At 42.9% G+C, this 22,244-nt stretch overlaps 1 protein-coding gene across 1 annotated transcript; it reads right to left on the bottom strand.

The window, feature by feature from the left end:
- Nucleotides 1-1,733: 1,733 nt before the first annotated feature.
- Nucleotides 1,734-20,679, bottom strand: abcf3 (ATP-binding cassette, sub-family F (GCN20), member 3). The gene is made up of 21 exons (XM_080547184.1): nucleotides 20,594-20,679; nucleotides 18,970-19,117; nucleotides 14,403-14,479; nucleotides 14,084-14,142; nucleotides 12,343-12,440; nucleotides 11,812-11,934; nucleotides 11,327-11,593; nucleotides 10,553-10,633; nucleotides 10,389-10,448; nucleotides 9,417-9,473; nucleotides 9,129-9,151; nucleotides 8,957-9,012; nucleotides 8,259-8,459; nucleotides 7,478-7,554; nucleotides 7,336-7,380; nucleotides 6,732-6,864; nucleotides 5,891-5,979; nucleotides 5,374-5,465; nucleotides 4,715-4,847; nucleotides 3,857-3,944; nucleotides 1,734-3,517 (listed from the first exon to the last, which is right to left on the bottom strand). The coding sequence occupies exons 1-21, from the start codon at nucleotides 20,664-20,666 to the stop codon at nucleotides 3,359-3,361; spliced, it is 2,139 nt and encodes a 712-aa protein (XP_080403310.1). The 5' UTR covers nucleotides 20,667-20,679; the 3' UTR covers nucleotides 1,734-3,358.
- Between the last annotated feature and the right edge of the window lie 1,565 nt (nucleotides 20,680-22,244).

Here is a 22,244-nt window from a genome sequence, read left to right as displayed (position 1 = left end):
CATAACAGGATGGTGACCAGAGCATTGGAGAGGAACACCTCCTTATGTAACACAACTCTGTTTACCTGCTGTCTCCAGGAGATGTTAACCATTGTGCTTCTATATGAACCGATCCTACAAACATAAAAATATATAATAAAAAATATAAAAAATATTAATAAATAAAAAACATCACAATTGTGGTGCTCAATGACAGATGATGGAAGTGTTTAATCCCCCTGGTGAACAGTCGCATCCGTATCAGAGGAATAACGGAGAGCAGAGCGGGGTCAGAAACACCCGGTCATAATAACATCCCTCTAGCGGCAGGAACCGGGATTACACCATAGGATAGAGGTGCATGGATGTAAGTCACAGTTCAACGGAAATGTATACTGCTGCTGCAATAGTTTGGTAATAACTAACTCTCATGTATCTTTGCAAGACGTTAATTCAGATTCTGGTAAATATATCCGGAATGACAGACAGCCGCTTGAAGCAGAGGCTTAGAAGCTGCAATCACTTCCGGGTCTGGTATCCTCAGAAATCTCGAACGTGACGGGATTGGACAAGGAGGCGTTCTTTCAACCGGTGTTGAATGACCATATTTGGTTCGTGACGATTTGAATTACGATATATGGACGCCTACTACGGTGGCTGAGGGAAGACAAAAAGTAAAGTAAATTCCCGCGCCCACTATACCCGTAACCCATAGTATTTAAAGCAAATAAACACATTTAAATGATGGATATGAGATATTATTTTCCCATTCGCTTAACGCTTAGTTTAAAAAAAAAAAAAAAAAATAAAGACATTTCCAGCCACTTCACACTTTGCTATATCAGCTTGCATTCATTGTTGCAAATGCAATTATGGATATGATATAGATTATATTCCATTAAAGGATTCTGAATAAATACCAATGCCAATGCATGTATCTGACCTCCAGGCCTCACACATACACACAGGGTCGCCCTGTACGCAGAGTATGTTGAACCCAGGTGCGAGACTTTATTTATTTATAAGAGTTTCATATTGTTATGACGTGTTTGTTGCGTGGAACTATTGTGCGAAATTGACTGATTTTTTTCACTGTTCTGTCAGGCGTTTCACTGACCATTTACAGGCAACTATGGGCGTTAAAAAGGATGGGACAAGACGCTCGTTCACGAATCCTTGCATTATATATACATTATATATGTTTTTTTAATAGTGTGGCGCCCTCTAGTGGTTGTGGCCCTAAGCGACCGCTTAGTCCGTTTATGCCTTGGGCTGGCCCTGAGTAGCTCATAGACACCACAGCAACATTTCAAGTGGAAAGTAACCATGACAACAGATATGAATGACTGGGCTGAAATGTCATGCATTAAATAAGTGATGGGACATCCTCTTGTTAAAAGAGAAACTACAGAAATTTAGCATATTATTATTTGACAGATGATTGGTTTGACAGAAGCTTTTCTCAAATGTATTTGAAATGTGTTATTAATACTTTTAATAATTTAACTATTCATATAAGTAAGATATTACAGTGAAACAGGCAAAATATATGATAAGATTTATTCTTTATATATTCTCAACTCTGAAATCGCCAACGGTCCCAAAACGAATAATACTGCAATATCAGGATGTGTGTGTGTGTGTGTGACTGTGTGTGTGTGTGTGTGTGTGTGTGAGTGAGTGAGTGAGTGAGTGATTGAGTGAGTGAGAGTGTGTGTGTGTGTGTGTGTGTGTGTGTGTGTGTGTGTGTGTGTGAGTGAGTGCCTAAAACAATTTAAATTAGCTAGTGATGTTGGGAGAAGATGTCCATTCTCTTGAAGACATTAGCTACCGTTTTTGTTTAGCAGTGGAAGTTGGGAGTCAGAGTCTAGTCACTGAAGCGTGAGTTGATTCTTCTCCCTCTCAAAACTGGAGTCCACTCCAACTCCCATGATTCCAGTTCAGGGGTCGACTGCTCACCACTCGCCCGGCTGATGGAAGATGCTGCTTAGGCAGAGAACGGCGGCAAGCTGTTGCGGTTTGCCCATGTTGACATTGGGGGTCCTATGAGTTCCTACATTGAGGAACATCATCTTCACAGGGTCATATGAACGTGAAATGTATCCTGTTTTTGTTCCACTTAATCATACACAACACACAAACAATAACAACACTCTTCAACATGGATGAAGAACATCTCGAGAAATAAACACCCATGTTCTCATGTACATCCATCCTTGTACATCCATCCTTATACAGTGCCCTCGATAGGTATTTGGACAATGAAGCACAAATTAAAGATTTGCTTCATACCCCAGAAATTTGATTTGAGACTAAAATGATGAGTATGAGGCGTAAGTATAATCTAATGTCACTTTTTATTGGAGGGCATTTTTATACATTCAGAAACATGTACTTAGTCCTTCCATTAAATTTCTTTTGGATGTATTTGGTCCCATACCCATGTCAGGATGACTGCATCAAGCCTGCAACTATGCATTCTTTGTATACATTTGCAGTGTGTTCTGGGTAATGTCTTGTGACTGACAGGTGAATGATGATATCTAGGAAACATTTCCTAGCACAAGTGAGCAGAGATGGTGTTTCTAAACTTGTCTTATATTCATTCTGATTAAGCCGTGGTTATGAATAAATAATGCATTAATGATGAAAGTTGCAGCGGATACAAAACACAACTGTTTCAGGTGTGGAGAGGTTAGCCTCTTTTGGTGCACCTAAACAGTCTCATTGAGTTTGTAGCATTGCAGGCTTGATGTAGTCATTGCAAATAAGGGATATGTAACCAAACAATGACATTATTTACATTTAGCACGTTTACTTCTAAATGATGAGAGACAGATATCAGGATGAGAGAGGGGCGCTGCACCAACTTGTCGACTTGGCTGTACCACTAAGTAAACATGTCAGAGCAAATTAAACCAATATTATGAAAATGCCCTCAAATATAAGGTGAAATTCTGTAATTTTGCATATCCAAATTGGGAGAGTACAGATAGAGCTAAAGTTCCTATCGTAGCTTCACTGTCTAAATACATGGAAGGCACTATGTTTGAGTAAACAAAGAGTGCATTCGATTTACATCCCCAGTACACCAGTTGGGCAGAGTTTGCGCTCAATTCTAATTCAGGACAATTGACAGTTGGTCACTCGGGGCACCTAGGCCATTCCCGGCTCAATTATGTGCATCCAAAGAAAAAAGTATGGTGTGGGGGAAGCAAAGGTTTGCTGGAACAGCAGCCAGTTAGAAGCAGTTTTCCCCCCCAAAAGATGCTGATTGGCAGGTGGGGGTGTAGTACAGGGTTTTAGGTTATTGGTGGTTGCAGTCAGTTGGCAACTTGGCTTGTTGTAGTCGTTGGTGAGTTGCCTAGGGTGGGAGGTCTCACAGGTATCCTTCCTTTTTGAACTGTTCTTGCAAGATGTCTCGGTATTCGTCGAAGCCCCCCTCCACTCTCCGCACCTTCCCGTGTTCGCACACCCACAGCTCTTTACACACCAGCCGGATCAGGCGCTCGTCGTGAGAGACAAGTACCACCCCCCCCTGAGCAAAGGAGAGAAAACAGATGTGTTCCGTTATGAATCATCAAGACACTTGAACAGTTTTTTCATTGTACCTTGCACTTTACATGTTCTTGCACTTAGTTGGACAGTATTTATTCATAATATTCACTCATATTGGTACTGTATATTTTGTCTCGAGTATTGTTGTGTTGTCGTCTTGTTGTTGTATGTACTGTAGCTTGTTTAGTATGGTTGAATACCAAATCATGTTCCTAGTGCACTGCACATGGCGAATAAAGTTGAATTGAATTGGAATTGAATTGAATCAACTTAAAATCAATCAATTATTGGGGGTGGTAAAACAGGTAAACATGCTTACTTTAAACTTGTTGAGTGACTTCGCTAGAGCCTCGATAGTCTCCATGTCAAGGTGATTGGTCGGCTCGTCAAGGATGTAGAAGTTTGGGCTAAGAGAGGAAGAGAGAGAGAGAGAGAAAATATACAATGTCAATACTACTACTCAGGGCCGCCGTATGCCTGGCCGAGGCCCTGGACAAGACATGATCTCGCGAGGGCCCTACCAACTCATATTTATGACCTGCCGACTCACATTTGAGACCTGTCAAACGGCTTTTGAGGACCCTGATGGGACATTCTACTGTGGTCTGTGTGTACACCATTTGGTGAACTATTATTACACAGGGTTCCCACACCTTCTGAAACATCAAATTCAAGCACCTTTCAAGGACTTTCAAGACTCAATTCCCTCAAATTCAAGGACCCAACACGGCATAGTTTGAGACAGATCTAGATGAAAATGTATATAATAGGAACTATCCACTCACAGACAACAATTAAAAAGAGAGGCTTGAATGTGTGAACAATAGATGGTCTCTTGCCTTCTCTAATCTCTACCACAGCACAGCAAAACCATATATTGTGAAATATGTGTAAAGTTAAGCAATACAGAGACTTATTTACTAGTTGACGAGCTAAGTAAAACAATTTTGAGAGAAAGAGGGAGAGAGGGGAATTCAAGCACTTTCAATGACCCATGTCTATTTTCAAAAACTTTTAAGACCTTGATTTTTTTCCCCTCAAATTCACAAACTTTCAAGGACCCGTGGGAACCCTGATTCCATCTCCTGTGGGGTCTAAGACTACCTATGTTACATATGCAACCCTGGTTATCATGGCATCCCAACCCTGGTTACCATGGCATCCCAACCCTAGTTACCATGGCATCGTCATCTGGGCGAAGGCCACTCGACTCTTCTGTCCTCCTGACAGACTAGCGACCGGCCGCGTGGCGAGCTCTCCCGTGATGCCGTATCCTCCCAGCTGGTGCCTGTACTCCTCCTCTGTACGGCCTGGGGGAGGAGGACAGGAGAGAGGGGACACATCGTTAGAATTATACGGTTCTATCGCCATTTTTGTCAAAATGTAGTTTTTTTTACATAATCTGATCCATTAGGTGTTTATTAATGCCTGTGTGGTGTTATTTTTTAAATGTTGACATTTTTAGTTGGTAATTAATAAAATACAAAGGTTCCATCTCACAAAACATAATGGAATGTAAAAACTTTGACGCTCAATATCTCTGAACTGCCCTAAACGGAGATAGAACCTTATCATTCTAAACGGAGATAGAACCTTATCATTCTAAACGGAGATAGAACCTTATCATTCTAAACGGAGATAGAACCTTATCATTCTAAACGGAGATAGAACCTTAAACAGAGATAGAACCGTATCATTCTAAACAGAGATAGAACCGTATCATTCTAAACAGAGATAGAACCTTCTCATTCTAAGCTCACAAAATGACAATTCAGTTACATGCAATGAATGCAGGAAGTCAGCTAGAAGTGTGTGTGTGTGTGTTTTGGATAGTACCTGGGAATTTGTTGAGTAGCAGCTCCACTGAACACACGTTGAGGTCCAGCTGATCAACGTGGTGCTGACTAAAGTAACCGATCTTCAAGTTCCTAAGCAAAAAAAATGCAAAATAAAGCTGCCAATTACCAAAGCTGTTACAACTCATTGATTGACATTGATCAATAGGGGCCGTGGCAAACACCACCTTTTTTAAATTTCAGATAAATAAAGACGTAACATGCCAGGTTGGGGGATTGGAGAATCACATTTTGAGGGAAAGAGCATGCGTTAGAGGTGAAGACAAGAGTCTGATAGAACGAAGGCGAAACAATTGTTCTTAGTCATGAACTTATCCTACTTCTATTGGGTAAAGTTGAAAATAAAGTTTAATTTTCTAAAATACCCCCAGTACCCCATGAACACTGAGGAACCTCAGCTATCACGCTAAACTAGATAGCTGAAGCACAAAGCTCAAAGCTCAGAAATGATTGATGATCATCGAGCATAGGAACATGGCCAGTAGATAATCCCTTACCGATGGGCTTGTCGGATGCCGTTGATCGGTGTTAACTCCCCCATGAGCAGCTTCAGCATGGTGGACTTCCCTGCCCCGTTCTCTCCCACCTGAGAGGGAAGTCAAGTGATTGGTCAGTTGTAAGAGGTGCAACAGGCAGAGAGGAACAAGACACAAGAGAAACAAAGGTCCTTAAGAGAAGATAATGGACTGCACTTATATAGCGCCTTTATCCAAAGCGCTTTACAACGGCCTCTCATTCACCCATTCACACACACATGGCGGCAGGCTACCATGCAAGGCGCCGGCCCCGCTCACTGGGAGCAATTTGGGGTTCAGTGTCTTGCCCAAGGACACTTCGACATGTGGCCAGCCGGGGCTCGAACCGCTGATCTGCCGACCTTGCGATCATTAGACGGCGACTCTACCTCCTGCGCCACAGCCGCCCCAAGATACAGAAGTGTATTTGATATCCTGCAGTCTATAAACAACAGCAGTAGTCTGAGGTTTTCACTTATTATCCTTGCCTTGTTTATTTTCAATTATTTGCTTTATTTCTTATATTATGATGGTTGTACTACTTAAACAGATGTGTATTTCTAATGTGCCTCCTGCTGTAAGCCTGTTGGTTTAATGCTATTTGTATGTTTTGTCAGAATCTATTTGTTAAGAATTGTTTTAATTAATTTATATTGGTTTTAAGAATTGAGCATATATCTACATACTATGTACAAAACATTCATATTGATTCTCTCCCAATAAAATACTTTTAAAAACACAACAACAGTAGTACAGTTTGCGCCATTGCTTTACAGTAACAACAGGTGGCCAGTGCGAATGTGACTTGAGTGTGTTGACCTACAATGCAAATGCGAGACTCGAGATCTGCAGACACACTCAGGCCAGTGAAGAGGCAGTGGTCTGGGCTGTAGTAGAAGTCCACCTCGTCCAGCTGAAGCACTGGAGGTGAGAGCTTCTCAAAGTTATCAGGGAACCTGTGGAAGCATCATTACACAACCGTTAACACCAAGACAAACACACCAGATCACAGGTGAATGGAGATGGAGATGGAGATGGAGATAACGTTTATTGCCATTTATGCATACACATTAAGCATACACATAGGAATTTGATTCGGCGTTACAGTAAGAGCATTTCTAAATGCAATGCAAACAAAACAACACAGGACAGACAGCAGTGCAGACAGAACACAACAAACTGTAAAACCATAGCTGCCATATGCGGCGCTGTAGTCCACAGAGTACTGTAGAGAAGGGAGGGGGGGGGGGGGTGGCGGGGTGGCATGGGCGGGGGGAGGGAGGAGTGGGGGGGTAGGTATGGGTGGGGGGAGGGAGGAGTGGGGGGGGTAGAGAGATAAGGTGGGGTAAAGTCTCAGGATGTTCTGGGTCAGCCCGACCGAATATCACTACTGACACACGAATATTACTGAAGAACGCTCAACTCACCTCAAGGAAACTTCTGTTTCCTTTTCGAGAGGTTTGAGTTCAGGGCTGCAGGACACAATAGATAGTAGTGAGGTTTTGGAAATCAACAGAAGAACGCAACAAAGGATAATTTTGGTGTAGATATATCAATAGATATACTCACAGTTTTTCCAAGAGCTTCAATTTGCTCTGCACCTGTGCAGCTCTATTAGCGTTGTACCTGAACCTGTCAATGAACACCTGAGAGGGAATGAAGGTGTTACCACCACTGTCTGGACTTGTACAGGTGCAACTCAAAAAATTAGAATATCGTGCAAAAGTCCATTCATTTCAGTAATTCAACTTAAAGGGTTAAACTTCAATACTATATAGACTCATTGCATTTTACATATGCATGATTATACTTGTCAGAGGGCTGACATTTCTGTATTTAAAATCCTTTTCTTATTGATTTCATGTAATATTGAACATTTCTGAGATATTTAATTTGGGGTTTTCAAAAGCTGTAAGCCATAATCATCAAATTTATAACAAATAAAGGCTTTAAATATCTCGCTTTGCATGTAATGAGTCTATATAATATCTAAGTTTAACCCTTTAAGTTGAATTACTGAAATAAATGAACTTTTGCACGATGTTCAAATTGTTTTAGTTGCACCTGTATATGTTCAGTTGTTATTATCTCCATATGTACTTAATTAATAACAGGGATGCAAACTGGTGACGGCCCCAAAAAGGTGACAAAATAGTTGTTTTTTTGCCTGAAAACATTTATGAAAACCGTTGACCTATTTTGAGGTAAAAACGGCTAAAAGGTGACAGGTTTGCACCCCTGACTAAAGACAGTTCCTTGTTATTAATATGTAATATGACACTTTACCCAGGCTGCGTCTGAAAGTATATGTCTGCTCTGTCCAAGCCAACGACAGCGTGAGAGGTCTTACCTGGATGTGCTCTCGGTACTGGAACTGGGCCTCGTACTCCCTCACTTGGTTCTTCAGACGGTCCTCTTTGGTTTTGACAAAGTTCTCGTAGTCTCCTCTGTAGCTCTCCAGCCTCTGGGAGTGCAGGTGGATGATGTCAGTGACCACGGCGTTCAGGAAGTTGCGGTCGTGGGACACCACCAGGATGGTGGACTGCCAGGTCTGTGAGCGGAGCAGAGAAGAGAAGGTTGTTTATCCATCCTGCTGAGTCCTAACTCGGGGCGCATTGATTTATTCATCTCACACATTTCCCATTGACATGAATACTGTGGATTTATTTTAATTTTAAAAAATTGTTTTAATAAAATCCACAGTTCACTCGTTTTTTCATTTTATTTGACAGATATAGTAGAGATTTAGACAGGAAGGATGGGTGAGAGAGAGAGAGGAGGGATGACATGCAGGATATGTCCGCGGCCGGAATCGAACCGGGGACCCTGCGGTTACATGGTCAGCGCTTAGTCCGCTACGCCACCTAAGCGCCCCTATACTGTGGATCTTTAGCATGGCATTTCTGGAGGGGGGCACCATCACAAAAAATAACGGTAGTCTACAGGAGGCATATTGAATGATAACGATAATACATTATTCATTTGATTCATCCCCATGTAAGAACACTGGTGTCAGAAGTGACAAAGTATCTTCCTGCATGTGCCTACCTGCAGGTAATTCTCCAACCACAGGATGGCTCTGACATCCAACATGTTTGTGGGCTCTGAAAGAGACAAGACATTCAGTTAAAGGGCTTTCTGCTAACTAATGTAGATCTACTAACTTTGAATGTGTGTATAATAAACCTTAATGGAATCTGAATGTGTTCTTCTCACTCACCATCAAGTAACAAAAGATCAGGCCTAAAATAACACAAAAAAGACACAAAACAGAAAGTCAAATGAATGATCTAGATTCAGATGAGATTCAGAACCATATAAGCAATTAATATCTATATATTCTAATATTGGATCTATATGTTACGGTACATGTGGGAATACGGTACATGTGGGAAAACTAGGGTTAGGGTTAGGTGCTAAGTCGACGTAGCACCTAACCCTAACCGTAGTTTTCCCACATGTACCGTAACATATATATTCCACAGGTAACTGACAAGGAGAGACTCACTTAGCGAAGAGAGCTCGCGCCAAAGCTAATCTCATCCTCCATCCTCCAGAGAACTCCCTGTGAGAGAGAAAACACAGTCGAGTTGCTTTTTACACAAACCGCCTTCTACTCCATCTCACACACATCCTCAGACATGAGCATCCCTTAAGCGCAGATTCTGGAGGGGAGGGGACAAGCGAGCACGCAGGATTGTGGCTGACCCCCTCACATCACATCCAGCTCACAGCTTGTTTGAACGACTCCCTTCTGGACAGCGGTACAGGGCCACCAGGTCAAAAACATCACAACACTTGAACAGTTTCTTCCCCAAAGCCACAGCCCTCCTCCTCAATAACTCCTGATCATTGCACCTGAAGCACTTGACATGTTTTTGCACTACGTTGTAACAGTATATTTATTCACTCATATTGGTACTGTATATACTGTGTGTCTTGAGTATTGTTGTGTTGTGGTCTTGTTGTTGTATGTACTGTAGCTTGTTCAGCATGGTAGAATAACAAGTCATGTTCCTAGTGCACTGCACATAAATGCACGGCGAATAAAGTTGAACTGAATTGAATTGGACACACCAGAGCTCTGTGTTCATAAACAGGACAGCCAACCAGAGCTCTGTGTTCATAAACAGGACAGCCAACCAGAGCTCTGTGTTCATAAACAGACCAGCCAACCAGAGCTCTGTGTTCATAAACAGACCAGCCAACCAGAGCTCTGTGTTCATAAACAGGACAGCCAACCAGAGCTCTGTGTTCATAAACAGACCAGCCAACCAGAGCTCTGTGTTCATAAACAGACCAGCCAACCAGAGCTCTGTGTTCATAAACAGACCAGCCAACCAGAGCTCTGTGTTCATAAACAGGACAGCCAACCAGAGCTCTGTGTTCATAAACAGGACAGCCAACCAGAGCTCTGTGTTCATAAACAGGACATTTGAATTGGACACACCATGGTGACCTTCAGTCACTGGGCACTTACTTGGTTGTCTGCCCTTGCATTTTGGGAGAAAACCCCAGACCAGCCAGGATCACTGAAGCTCTGTGTAGAGACAGAAAAAGATCAGAGTAATGTTATATGAAACACAGAGGTGTACAACGTGCATACTTTAAAGATGTATGTGCATGAATGGTCGTCAAGGTTACCGAGCAGGGGCCTTGTCTGAATCGATCTCCTCCAGCTTAGCATAGATCTCCGACAGCCTCACGCTCTCCAACCCGTCCGCACTACCAAAGAGAATTTCATTAGCAGTGAAAAAAACTTAATCTATATACTTTGTCTTATCTCAAACATACCATATCATCAGCACCAGTAATGCAGGTTTTAATGTTTGATATTTGTAATTAAAAAAACATGTTTTAAATGTGATTTGTAATGTACGTTTTAAATGTGGACCCCACTAACAGTTGCTCATGCCTATGCACATATAGCTAATGGGGATCCGTCCAATGAACGAATAAACAAACAAATAAATAACCACGGCCATCCCAGAGTAGCTTCATTCATAAACGACTCATTCATTCATTAAACGACTCATTCATTCATTTCATAAACGATTCATTCATTCATTCATACACGATTCATTCATTCATTCATAAACGATTCATTCATTCATTAAACGATTCATTCATTCATTCATCAAACGATTCATTCATTCATTCATTAAACGATTCATTCATTCATTAATTAAACGATTCATTAATTCATTCATCAAACGATTCATTCATTCATTCATCAAACGATTAATTAATTAATTAAACGATTCATTCATTCATTAAACGATTCATTCATCCATTAAACGATTAATTAATTAATTCGATTCATTCATTCATTAAACGATTAATTAATTAATTAATTCGATTCATTCATTCATTCAACGATTCATTCATTCATTCATTGATTCATTCATTCATGCTTACATGCCGTTGGCGATGCGGATGTTGAGCGTTTTCTCCTCCCCCAGCAGCCCCTCCCTGACCGTGTCGCTCTCCAGGACGCTCTGCAGCGCCAGGGTCTCGTCCCCGTTCACCTCCTGCTCCACGTGCAGCGTGGAGATGTGGGCCGGCACCCTCAGGCTGCGGCTGGCCATCATCTTCAGCAGCGTGGTCTTCCCCAGACCGTTGCGTCCCACCAGGCCGTAGCGACGGCCCGTTGCTAGGGACAGCTCTGCTCCCTGCAGCAAGGTCCTTTAAAAAAAACAAAAAACAAAAAAACAGCCTAAAAACACAATAAGTTAAAAACAAAAACAACCTAAGTAAGTTAAAAACATCGTAAAACAAAAAACACAAAACAAATCACAAGACGGTTCGACAGTCAAAGGCCTTTTTTTGAATAAAAAGGTTTTTAGGCCCGTCTTATTAAAAGAGTCCAGAGGCTCTGTACTGGCCTCAGCTCTCTCACTCACCTCTCTCCAAACGACACGTCAAAGTTCTCAATGCGGATGTCGTAGCTGCGGTTCTTGCCGGACATGTCCACACGGCTGTCCTTCTTACTACTGGCTTGGCTGGCCGAAGCCTCCTCCAGTACCCTGAGAAACAGAGGGAAAGAGACAATGTTTCTCTATGTAAATGTAATGGAGAATACACACACACACACACCACAGTATAAATCAAAGAGTATTCTGAAAAAGAAATTGGAGAGAGAGAGAGAGGGGGGGAGGGAGAGAGAGAGAGGGAGGGGGGGAGAGAGGGAGAGAGAGAGGGAGAGAGAAAGAGAGAGGGGGAGAGAGGGAGAGAGAGAGAGAGGGAGAGAGAGAGGGGGAGAGAGAGAGGGAGAGAGAGGGGGAGAGAGAGGGAGGGAGAGAGGGAGAGAGAGAGGGAGAGAGAGAGAGAAGGAGGGAGGGAGAGAGAGAGAGGGAGAGAGAGAGGGAGAGAGAGAGAGCGAGCGAGAGAGACCCCCCTCAATTCAAGACAAAGCGGAGGACTATGACACTCACACTGGGCTGACGGTCTTCTGTGAGTCTCGTTCGTTCTTCCTCATATGTTTCTGTTTCAGCTTCGCCTCCGCCTTCTCCAGCTTCCTCGCATCCACAGTCTGCAGAATTTCAGGGTATATACAGGAATCTTGAGGTTAATTTGAAAGTGACAGTTGGATCTAAGTGACAGTTGGATCTAAGTGACAGTTGGATCTAAGTGACAGTTGGATCTAAGTGACAGTTGGATCTAAGTGACAGTTGGATCTAAGTGACAGTTGACACTAGAACAGCCGTGTCTATGTTACCTACTCAGGGTATATACAGGAATCTTGAGGTTAATTTCAATACCTTTCTAAGACTTTTTAAAGACCTTGTCAATATTTTTCCAGACCTCACCGCCACTTTGAGCTGTAACCGTTTACATCAGTGACACCTTTAGTTTGCAATAGACTACTAGACCACTATCATACAACACAATTTCCAGTTCATCTTTGTTTTTTAATAAAACTAATTAATTCACAAACTTTTACTAAAAGTTTTTAGAACAGAGTCTAATTCAGAAAAATACCAACAAAATTCAAGACCTCATAAAATCGTGATAAGACTTTTTAATACTTATTAAGGGTCTTGATTTTCAATTGATTTATCAACTGTTAATACTTTTCAAGACACCACGGATACCCTGAATTTGAGAGAATGAGTGTGTGTGTGTGTGTAAAATAAGTACAATGGTACAAAGATGAAAGAAAAACACGAGTGCGAGTCTGACCTACGTGGCAACATGTGTCTCTGCGTGTCTCTCTGCTGACATCTCAAACTCAACCTTAACAAGACTGAGCTACTCTTCCTCCCTGGGAAAGCCTTCCTGCCCTCTCCAAGACTTCTCCATCACAGTTAAGAACTCTACTGTAACCCCCTCCCTGACAGCCAAGAACCTTGGATTGATCCTGGACAACCGCCTATCCTGTGCAGAGAACATGGCAGTGACCACATCTGCTCCTGCTGATTCTTCCTTTACGACATCAGAAGAATACGTCCGTTCCTCACCAGAGAAGCAGTGCAACTCCTGACCCAGTCACTGGTCATCTCCCGCCTTGACTACTGCAACGTACTCCTGGCCGGGCTCCCCGCCTCCGCCATCAGACCTCTGCAGCTCATCCAGAACGCTGCCGATCGTCTGGTGTTCAACCTCCCCAAATTCTCTCATGTTACCCCCCTCCTTCACACCCTTCACTGCCTCCCGATAGCAGCTCGCAACAGATTCAAGACCCTAGTGCTAGCCTACCAGGCTCAAAAGGGACAGCCCCTGCCTACCTGCAAGCAATGGTCACCCTCCAAACTTCAGCCCATTCACTCCGCTCCTCCACCTCTGCTGGCCGACTGGCCCCACCACCTCTACGCCAACACGGCAGTCACGCTGCCCGGTCACACCTGTTCACTACACTGGCTCCCCGCTGGTGGAACGAGCTTCCCACGGCTGTCAGAACCGCAGAGTCACTCCCCATCTTCCATCTTTTCTTCTTCCATCACGACGACTGTCAATGGCAGCTGGCCTGAACCAGATTACTTTTCCTGCTACGACTGACTGATGGATTGATGATTCACTTACTTCAGTCAAAAATGTATAGTGATTGTAAGTCGCTTTGGAATAAGGCGTCTGCTAAATGCTCAAAAATGTTCAGTCAAACCTGAAGCTCAGATGGAATGCACGAGAAGAAGTGATGCAACAATGAAGTGATGCAACAATGAGTCTAGACATTACCGTGCTCTGGCCCCGCTTCATCATCCAGATCCCAGACTGGACATCGTTGGTAGCAGTCACTGTGAGGAGAGAGAGAGAGAGAGAGAGGCATGGGGGAATGGGGTAGCGACAAGCAACCAGAGAGAGAAAATAAATAGAAAAAGATTTGGGCAGTGTGTCTGTGTGTGTCGGGGGGTAAGAAAAGGTAAAGATAGTTCTAGTATTTTTTGCAAAGTAAAATAATAATAACAACAGATTTTTATCTTCAAACGTTATTATTCATATGCATGTCCATATAAGGAGTTGCCTGGTAGTGTTATGTATTTTTCTAGAAGCTTACCACAGTTTGCAGATATCTGAGACAACTGCACTGGAGCATCGAGCAGGACCTGTTTCTGCGTGGCGTGACAGTTGTTCCTACAGAAAAAGGTTAAGAAATTAGGACACATGAAATATTAGTTATTAGTTCATTTTTTAAGAAATATGGACATATCAATATTTTATCTTCTTTCTAACAATATCTATAAAGCTGATTCAATTAAACCAAAAACAATGAAAATGTAACTTTCTCATCATTTAAAAAAAAATTAAAAAATGAACAAAGATGCCAGTTCCTACTGAGGAAAAAGTTAACGTTGAAAGTTAAAGTTGCCCCCTTTGGCTGAAATAATCTCAATTAGATGTTTCCTATAACTGTCTACCAGTCACTGACATCGTTTTTCACACTCCTCCATACAGAATTATTTAGCTGTGTGATGTTTGAGGGGTGTCTTGCAGCACAGCCCAATTCAAATCACCCCACAACATCTCAATAGGATTAAGATTCAGGGTTTGACTTGGCCATTGCAGAACTCCATTTCTTTCTTTGGAGCCATTCCTTGGTGGATTTAGTGGAATGTTTTGGGTCATTGTCATATTGCATGATGGTCCACATCCACTTCAGCTTACATTTTTGGACAGACGGTCTCGCATTTTCCTTTTGCCTTTGTTTGTGATGACAGCTTCAAGCAATTTCTGTATGAAGTAACTAATCACCCGCAGTATTCAGGTGTGATTTTGGCCCATTCCTCTACACAGACGGTCTTTAAAACTTGAAGATTGCGGGGGGCCCTCTTGTGAATCTGGATCTTCAGATGCTTCCACAAATGTTGAATTGGGTTTAAGTCAGGTGATTGACTGGGCCATTCCAACAAGTTGATTTTCTTTCTCTGAAACCAATTGCGAGTTTCCTTTGCTGTCTGCTTTGGATCGTTGTCCTGCAGGAAGGTCCACCCACGTCTCATCCTCAGCATCCTGGTGGATGGCAGCAGGTTCATCTCAAGAATCTCTCTGTACATGGCTCCATTCATTGTTCCTTCAATGATATGAAGTCTGCCAGTACCACAAGAGGAGAAACAGCCCCACACCATGATACTTCCAAAAAATACAAAACAGAAGTATGATATATGGCAGATAATATGGTAGCCTATATGGCTCACGCGCCTGTCTCGTTAGAATCACATCTACTACGTACCAGTTCTGCATCCGGTTGAATGCGTGATTCACAGACCCGGGTCAGTACCATGAGTGAAAAGGAGAACACAGCGATTGTCGCGCATTAAGGCTCATGTGTGAACGGCGAAAATCACTGGTAGAACCGGGTTGGATTCCATGCAATTTACAGGGAACTGTGTGTGAAATAGGGCTGTCCCAAACGACTATTTTTCTAACGATTAATCTAACGAATATTTTGTCGATTATTCGGTTAGTCTAGCGACTAATTTAACGATTAGTCTAACGATTATTTTTTTGCTGTTCGGTTAATGTATCACTTAATTTTCCCCAAATAAATGTCAAAAACTTCTCTTATCAACATTTCAGTATTTTATTCAATTATTCTTGCACTGCAGGGCAATATTCCACACAACAAAAAAGATCCTCTCTTTCTTACAGTCCAACATAAAATATAATATTATAAAATATAAAAGTTAACTTCAAGTAAAAGGAAAAGTGCAAGGAATGCAGTAAATTCTGTAAAAAAGTAAAATTCTAACCGGAATACCGTATACTCTCAGTAACAATCTTTAACAATAACAATCTCAACATAAAATATAATATTATAAAATATAAAAGTTAACTTCAAGTAAAAGGAAAAGTGCAAGTAATGCAGTAAATTCTGTAAAAAAGTAAAATTCTAACCGGAATACTGTATACCTCTCAGTAACAATCTTTAACAATAACAATCTCAATAACAAACATAACATTCTCCCCCTCTCTCTGCTCTCCCCCTCCCCTCTCTCCCTTCTCCCCCCTCCACCTTAGGCATTACTGTGGAGGAATGTGAGCATGTCCACATGCTTAGAGGTCAGGCTTGCTCTTTTTTTTGAAACGATGTTCCCAGCAGCTGAAAAGAGCCTTTCAGACGGAGTGGACGTTGCAGGGACAGACAGGTAGGACTTGGCCAGCATAGCCAGGGAGGGGAACCGTGTTATGTTATGCTATGTTATGAATAGCTAAATTGATGCTAACGTAGCATGCGAGCTACGAGCTAGATAACGTACAGTAGGTGCGAGCACCACAATAACAATAGGCTAGTAAGGCTACCGTAGCTAGCCAGCTACATAGCTAACGTTACTAACACCAGAAGACAAGACATACAAACTGTGGTGAGCTACATTGCTTGTGTGACATTAGCTAGTAGCTATCCATTTTTCACTGATACACGGCCGGAAAAGTGAACAGAAATACAACGCTGACTTACGGTGCTAGCTTGCGGCTGTCTTCACAAAGCGCTCCAGGATGCTTTCGCTTCAAGTGCTCGTTCATTGAGGTCGTACTGCTGTGATAGGACAATTCATTTTTGCACAGTTTACAGACCACCACATTGCCATTGGTTTCTTTTTTTGTAAAGTACTCCCATACTTTGGACGATCGTGGGCGAAGTCTTTTAGCCGCCGGCTCTTCCTCTGTGTTTGCACTGGTCGCAGCCATGTTGTTTTTTACGACTAACCGACGCATTTTACGGCAACCGACGTATTGACGTAGTCGATGACGTCGATGACGTCGAATAATCGTAACAGCCCTAGTGTGAAAGGGACTTTACTCTTAGCTTAGTGTCTCTCACACACACACACACACACACACACACACACACACACACACTTGTCCATGTGTGCCTGCCATCCTCCATACAAATGAGCGCGTCATTATTCAGCGACATGCAAGTCGTCTACCATTTAGAATCCACGACGTTGCATTTCGTTTGACTTGTCTGTCACATTTTAAATAGATACTTTATCAGCTCTCTCAAACAACTGTTGCGAATGGATAGAGGCCTTGTGGCATAGCCTGTGCGCTTGAGTATCGTCCTTGTTGCGACTAAATAAAATGTTACATTCCGGATACCAAAGATATTACATACAGTAGACGGCTCGTTGGAGACGATAGACAGTCAGACGCATAGCGGCTACATACAGCAGTGGCCAATGAGGCATCTATGTTTCTATATCTATCTCTGTCGGATCCTACACTGAGTTTGAAGCTTGACTTTCGGCAAAGCGCAACTGTCAGAAAAACATAGCAGCATATCAATAATAGGGCTGCAACGATTAGTCGACATAATCGACGACGTCGATCATAAAAACTCGTCGACGTGGAATTTTAGTGTCGACTAATCGTATAAAAAATTATAAATAAAAAAAAACGTTTTTTTGTTAGTTTTTTTTTAGACGGGAGCCATGCAAGAATCAGCTGGGTAAGTTTTAGCTAACGTTGTTAGCCAACTGGCTAACGTTATATTGTTAGGGTCGTAATGTTTATGTTAGCTTTACTGTTACATGTTGGAAAACAACGTCTCATGGACAGGGCTGTACATGCTATGAGCGTTTGTGCTATTAATTTATTTGCCCTGTGGCACGCGTGTGACAGACAGAGGCGCTTGTATGTAACGTTACGTAGCAGGGGTTTTCCATGTTGAAGCCAGGAGAACGCGAGATGAAATGAAGTGAGGGGTGGTCACTATTAAAATACCAGGTAGTCATGGTGGATGATCATGAATGATGCTTGATAAGTGAATGCTATTTCAATTATGTTGAGTCCACCAGCGAGCTGTCTGTAAGATAAACAGCGCCAAGCGTAGCCTACTAACGTGAGCTGTCTGTAGTCTAGCCAGCAATGCTAGCTAGTCAATCAACTAGCTCTGTGAGCAGCTGTAGCTTGGCGTAACGTTAGGTTAGATAGCTAGTTAAGCCGGATTTATGCTTCTGCGTCGCCATTTACGCGCAGCGAAAAGCCACACGACTAACCGAAAAAATAATCGACAGATTAGTCGACTACAAAAATAATCGTTAGTTGCAGCCCTAATCAATAATACAGTAAATCAATATTTGCCGACATTAATCGATAATTGTATCGCAAGAGGCCACGATAAGAGGTTCTGCCAAAACAGACAGTAGCAAGGGGCGCTTAGGAGGCGTAGCGGGTTAAGCGTTGACCACGTAACCGCAGGGTCCCCAGTCCGATTCCGGCCGGGGACATATCCTGCATGTCATCCCTCCTCTCTCTCTCACCCATTCTTCCTGTCTAAATCTCTACTGTATCTGTCAATGAAAATATGAGTGGGACTGCCCCACTGCCACACTTCACTCGTTAATGTCGAACCCTGATATGGTAGCTTCACGCGCCTGTCTCATCCCAGTTCTGCATCCAGTTGAATGCGTGATCCAAGTAGCTCGCACAGACCCGGGAATGTCATCATGGAAATGTGTGAAACGGTCCAACACACCAATTGTAGCAACAGGCATTTAAATAGCTCATGTGTGAATGGCGGAAAATCACTGGCGGACCCGGGTTGGGATTCCATGTAATTTACAGGGAACTACTAGCCTATGTGTGAAAGGTCGTCTATAGTGTGTATGTGTTGTACTTACAGCTTAAGCGTGCTGAACATCTGAAGACAGATGTCACGGACGTCCTCCTCGTTCTTACAGTCAGCTGACACCTCCTGCAGCACCCCGCCGATGGCATCAAACACCTCGTCTTCATCCTCGAAATCGGGCCCTCCGCTGTCTAACACGCCTGGAACACACACACATACAATACAGTCTGAACTTAGTCTGTACCCACTGGCGGACTCAGGGGGGGCGACCGGTTGAAAAACGTCTCTCTTAAGTGCCCTTTTGAGTGGCGAAAATTAGAGGACGTGCCCTATTGGTGCCCCTCCAATGGTCTAAACTTGACCATGTGCCCCCACAGTTGAAAAACGTCACACTAAAGTGCCGTTTTGAGTGGCAAAATGAGAGGATGTGCCCTATTGGCTGCCCTTCCAATGGTCTTAACTTGACCATGTGCAGTAGATGCCCTTTTTTCCTTTTTGCCCCCCCTCCTTTCAAACAGCCTGAGTCCACCACTGTCTGTACCATTAGACAGAATGGAAGAAGAAACCCAGTAGTGTAGTCTAGGTGATACGCAGGACTATCCGTATACCCACTAGGAAAGGCCAAGGATTTCCATATACCCACTTAAACATGTGCGAGGATACGTAACAGCGTTTTGTGACAAAACTTTCACTTTCATTCATAAAATTCACCCCGTCTGGGACTGACTATAGCATCATGTACCATCAACATGGGGGAGATGCGACATTAAATATGTCAAAATGCAGCACTATCATGCACAGATCAGCCTTAGAACATGTAATTTATATATGTTAGACAGGGAGCGCAGATGTATTTTTATGAACAATATGAGGCTGGGAGGGGAAAATCACAGTATGAGTATACCCACTAGAAAACACTAGACTTACACCACTGGAGGTGTGTCTACAGATCAGATGGTGGTGGACACCGGTACAAACACCGGAACACCGGATCAGCCCTCCTCCTCCTCCTCCTCCTCCTCCTCCTCCCTCCCTCCCTCCTCCTCCTCTCCTCTCCCTCCCTCCCTCCTCCTCCTCCTCTCCATCATCATCCTCCTCCCCCTCCTCCTCCTCCCCTTCCTCCTCCCCTTCCCCTTCCTCCTCATCATCATCCTCCTCCTCCTCCTCCCCTCCTCCTCCTCCTCCTCATCTTCATCATTCTCCTCCTCCTCCTCCTCCCCCTCCTCCTCATCTTCTTCATCATCATCAGTGTAAGCGAACGCGTCTCCCTGGGACCTGACTAAACCCTGGGACCTGACTAAACCCTGGGACGTGACTAAACCCTGGGACGGAAACGTCCAATGGAGCCTGAGAGCTCAACGCTCAATGCTGCTGTTACCCCGGTGGGTTAAACTAAAGTATGTGTCATATATGACTTTAATGTTCAAAAGCCCCTCAACTGAATCAACTTTAGTCTATCATAATAATAATAATCATTTTAAAAATCATACACTGACTCCATAGAACTGGAAACATGTAATTTCAGCAGTTAGACAGAGCCCTACCCTCTGGGTAGACCGGCTCAGAGAGACTCTATTACATTAATTCATTCGCCTTCGCTCGGTGAAAAAAGCACCAAACACATTTCAAAACTGTACGCGATCGATCAATATCTAATATATATCGCTGTCTCTTACCGGTGATGTAGCTGAACACTTCTTGGTCGATCTCAGGGAACTCGGTGTTGAGGATCTCCACGTATGTCGCCATGATCTTAAACCGGCCCAGGCGTCAAGAACCGCGCATGTGCTTTTCTACGCGACGAGGCAAGTCACGACAGCAATGCATTATGGGAATTGTAGTGTTTGAGCAAAAAAGGTTGGCATCTTTTTTAGAAAGCGATCTGTTTTACTTTTTGAGATGATCGAGGTGACCATTTTTTTTATGAGCTTACATATATGTTTCATGTCAATTAATGTTATGTCCAATTCTTGCAAATGTTTCAAAACAACTTTAAACACGTTTGGTAGTCGACCAGGCAAACGGGACGGGGGGCTTTATTAAATAGTAACATGTTAACCCTTTAAATAGTCAACCAATCCAAACCTCGTGTTACCATCCCGTGACCTCGAGTCTGCCAATCATGTTATTCCCAACTGTGAGACGAGGGCCGCGTTCTGAAAGTCGCTCTGAGAGCGTCGGAGCGCACTGTCTGGGTTAGAATTATAAGGTTCTATCTCAATTTTTGTCAAAATTAAGTTTTTTGTACATAATCTGATCCATTAGGTGTTTATTAATGCCTGTGTGGTGTTATTTTTAAAATGTTGACATTTTTTTGTTAGTAATTAATAAAATACAAAGGTTCCATCTCACAAAACATAATGGAATGTAAAAACGTTGACGCTCAATATCTCTGAACTACCCTAAACGGAGATAGAACCTTATGATTCTAAACAGAGAGATAGAACCGTATCATTCTAAACGGAGATAGAACCTTATCATTCTAAACGGAGATAGAACCTTATCATTCTAAGCTCACTGTGTACTCAGAGCGTGTACTCACAGGGGCACAAGTTAAGCGATATTAAGTGGAAGGGTATGCTTAAAGTTTTACTACCCACCAGAGCCCTGCCACAGCTCAAACAGGAGAGAGAGACAGAAACTAGGACACAGAGGTATTTATAGTGAAGGAACAGGTTTCATCTGAGAATTTAGGAGAATGACCAGCAGGGGGAGACAAAAACACACAACACAACACACAGAACAACCAACACTGTACGTCACAATGGGACTGAGCTAATTGAGTGACATACTGTCTGATAATGTATGTCTACACATAACAGAAATGATAATAATAACTTTTATTTCTATAGCACTTTTCCTGCAAAAGTTGCAGCTCAAAGTGCCGTAATCGTTATATAACCATAATTTAATTATTCATTACTGATTTAAAGGCAGTATTAAAACTTGAACATATGTGCTGAGGTTGCATCCCTAATGTAAACTGGCAGTGCATTCCACAATTTGGGTGCATACAATGAGAATGCAGCCTCACCAAATCTCTTCTTTTGTACATGTGGTACACAGAGAAAGCCAGCGTCAGAAGACCTGAGAGCTCTATTGGGCTGATATGCTAGCAGAAGACCTGAGAGCTCTATTGGGCTGATTTGCTAGCAGAAGACCTGAGAGCTCTATTGGGCTGATATGCTAGCAGAAGACCTGAGAGCTATATTGGGCTGATATGCTAGCAGAAGACCTGAGAGCTCTATTGGGCTGATATGCTAGAAGAAGACCTGAGAGCTCTATTGGGCTGATATGCTAGCAGAAGACCTGAGAGCTATATTGGGC

The sequence above is a fragment of the Nansenia antarctica genome, assembly GCF_963989245.1.
Source record: "Nansenia antarctica genome assembly, chromosome: 17".
NCBI classification, from domain to species: Eukaryota; Metazoa; Chordata; class Actinopteri; order Argentiniformes; family Microstomatidae; genus Nansenia; species Nansenia antarctica.
The sequence above is the reverse complement of the archived record's forward strand: the minus strand, read 5'-3'. Positions and strand labels throughout refer to the sequence as shown.

Bases quoted from the DNA above. Each gene is read 5' to 3' on its own strand.
- abcf3 (XM_080547184.1), bottom strand. From the start codon at position 20,666: ATGGCGACATACGTGGAGATCCTCAACACCGAGTTCCCTGAGATCGAC. The intron at 9,013-9,128 runs GTGAGTGAGAAG...TGTCTCTTTCAG, and splicing joins TGATCTTTTGTTACTTGATG to AGCCCACAAACATGTTGGAT. The intron at 7,555-8,258 runs GTAAGACCTCTC...ATTCCCTCTCAG, and splicing joins AGTACCGAGAGCACATCCAG to GTGTTCATTGACAGGTTCAG.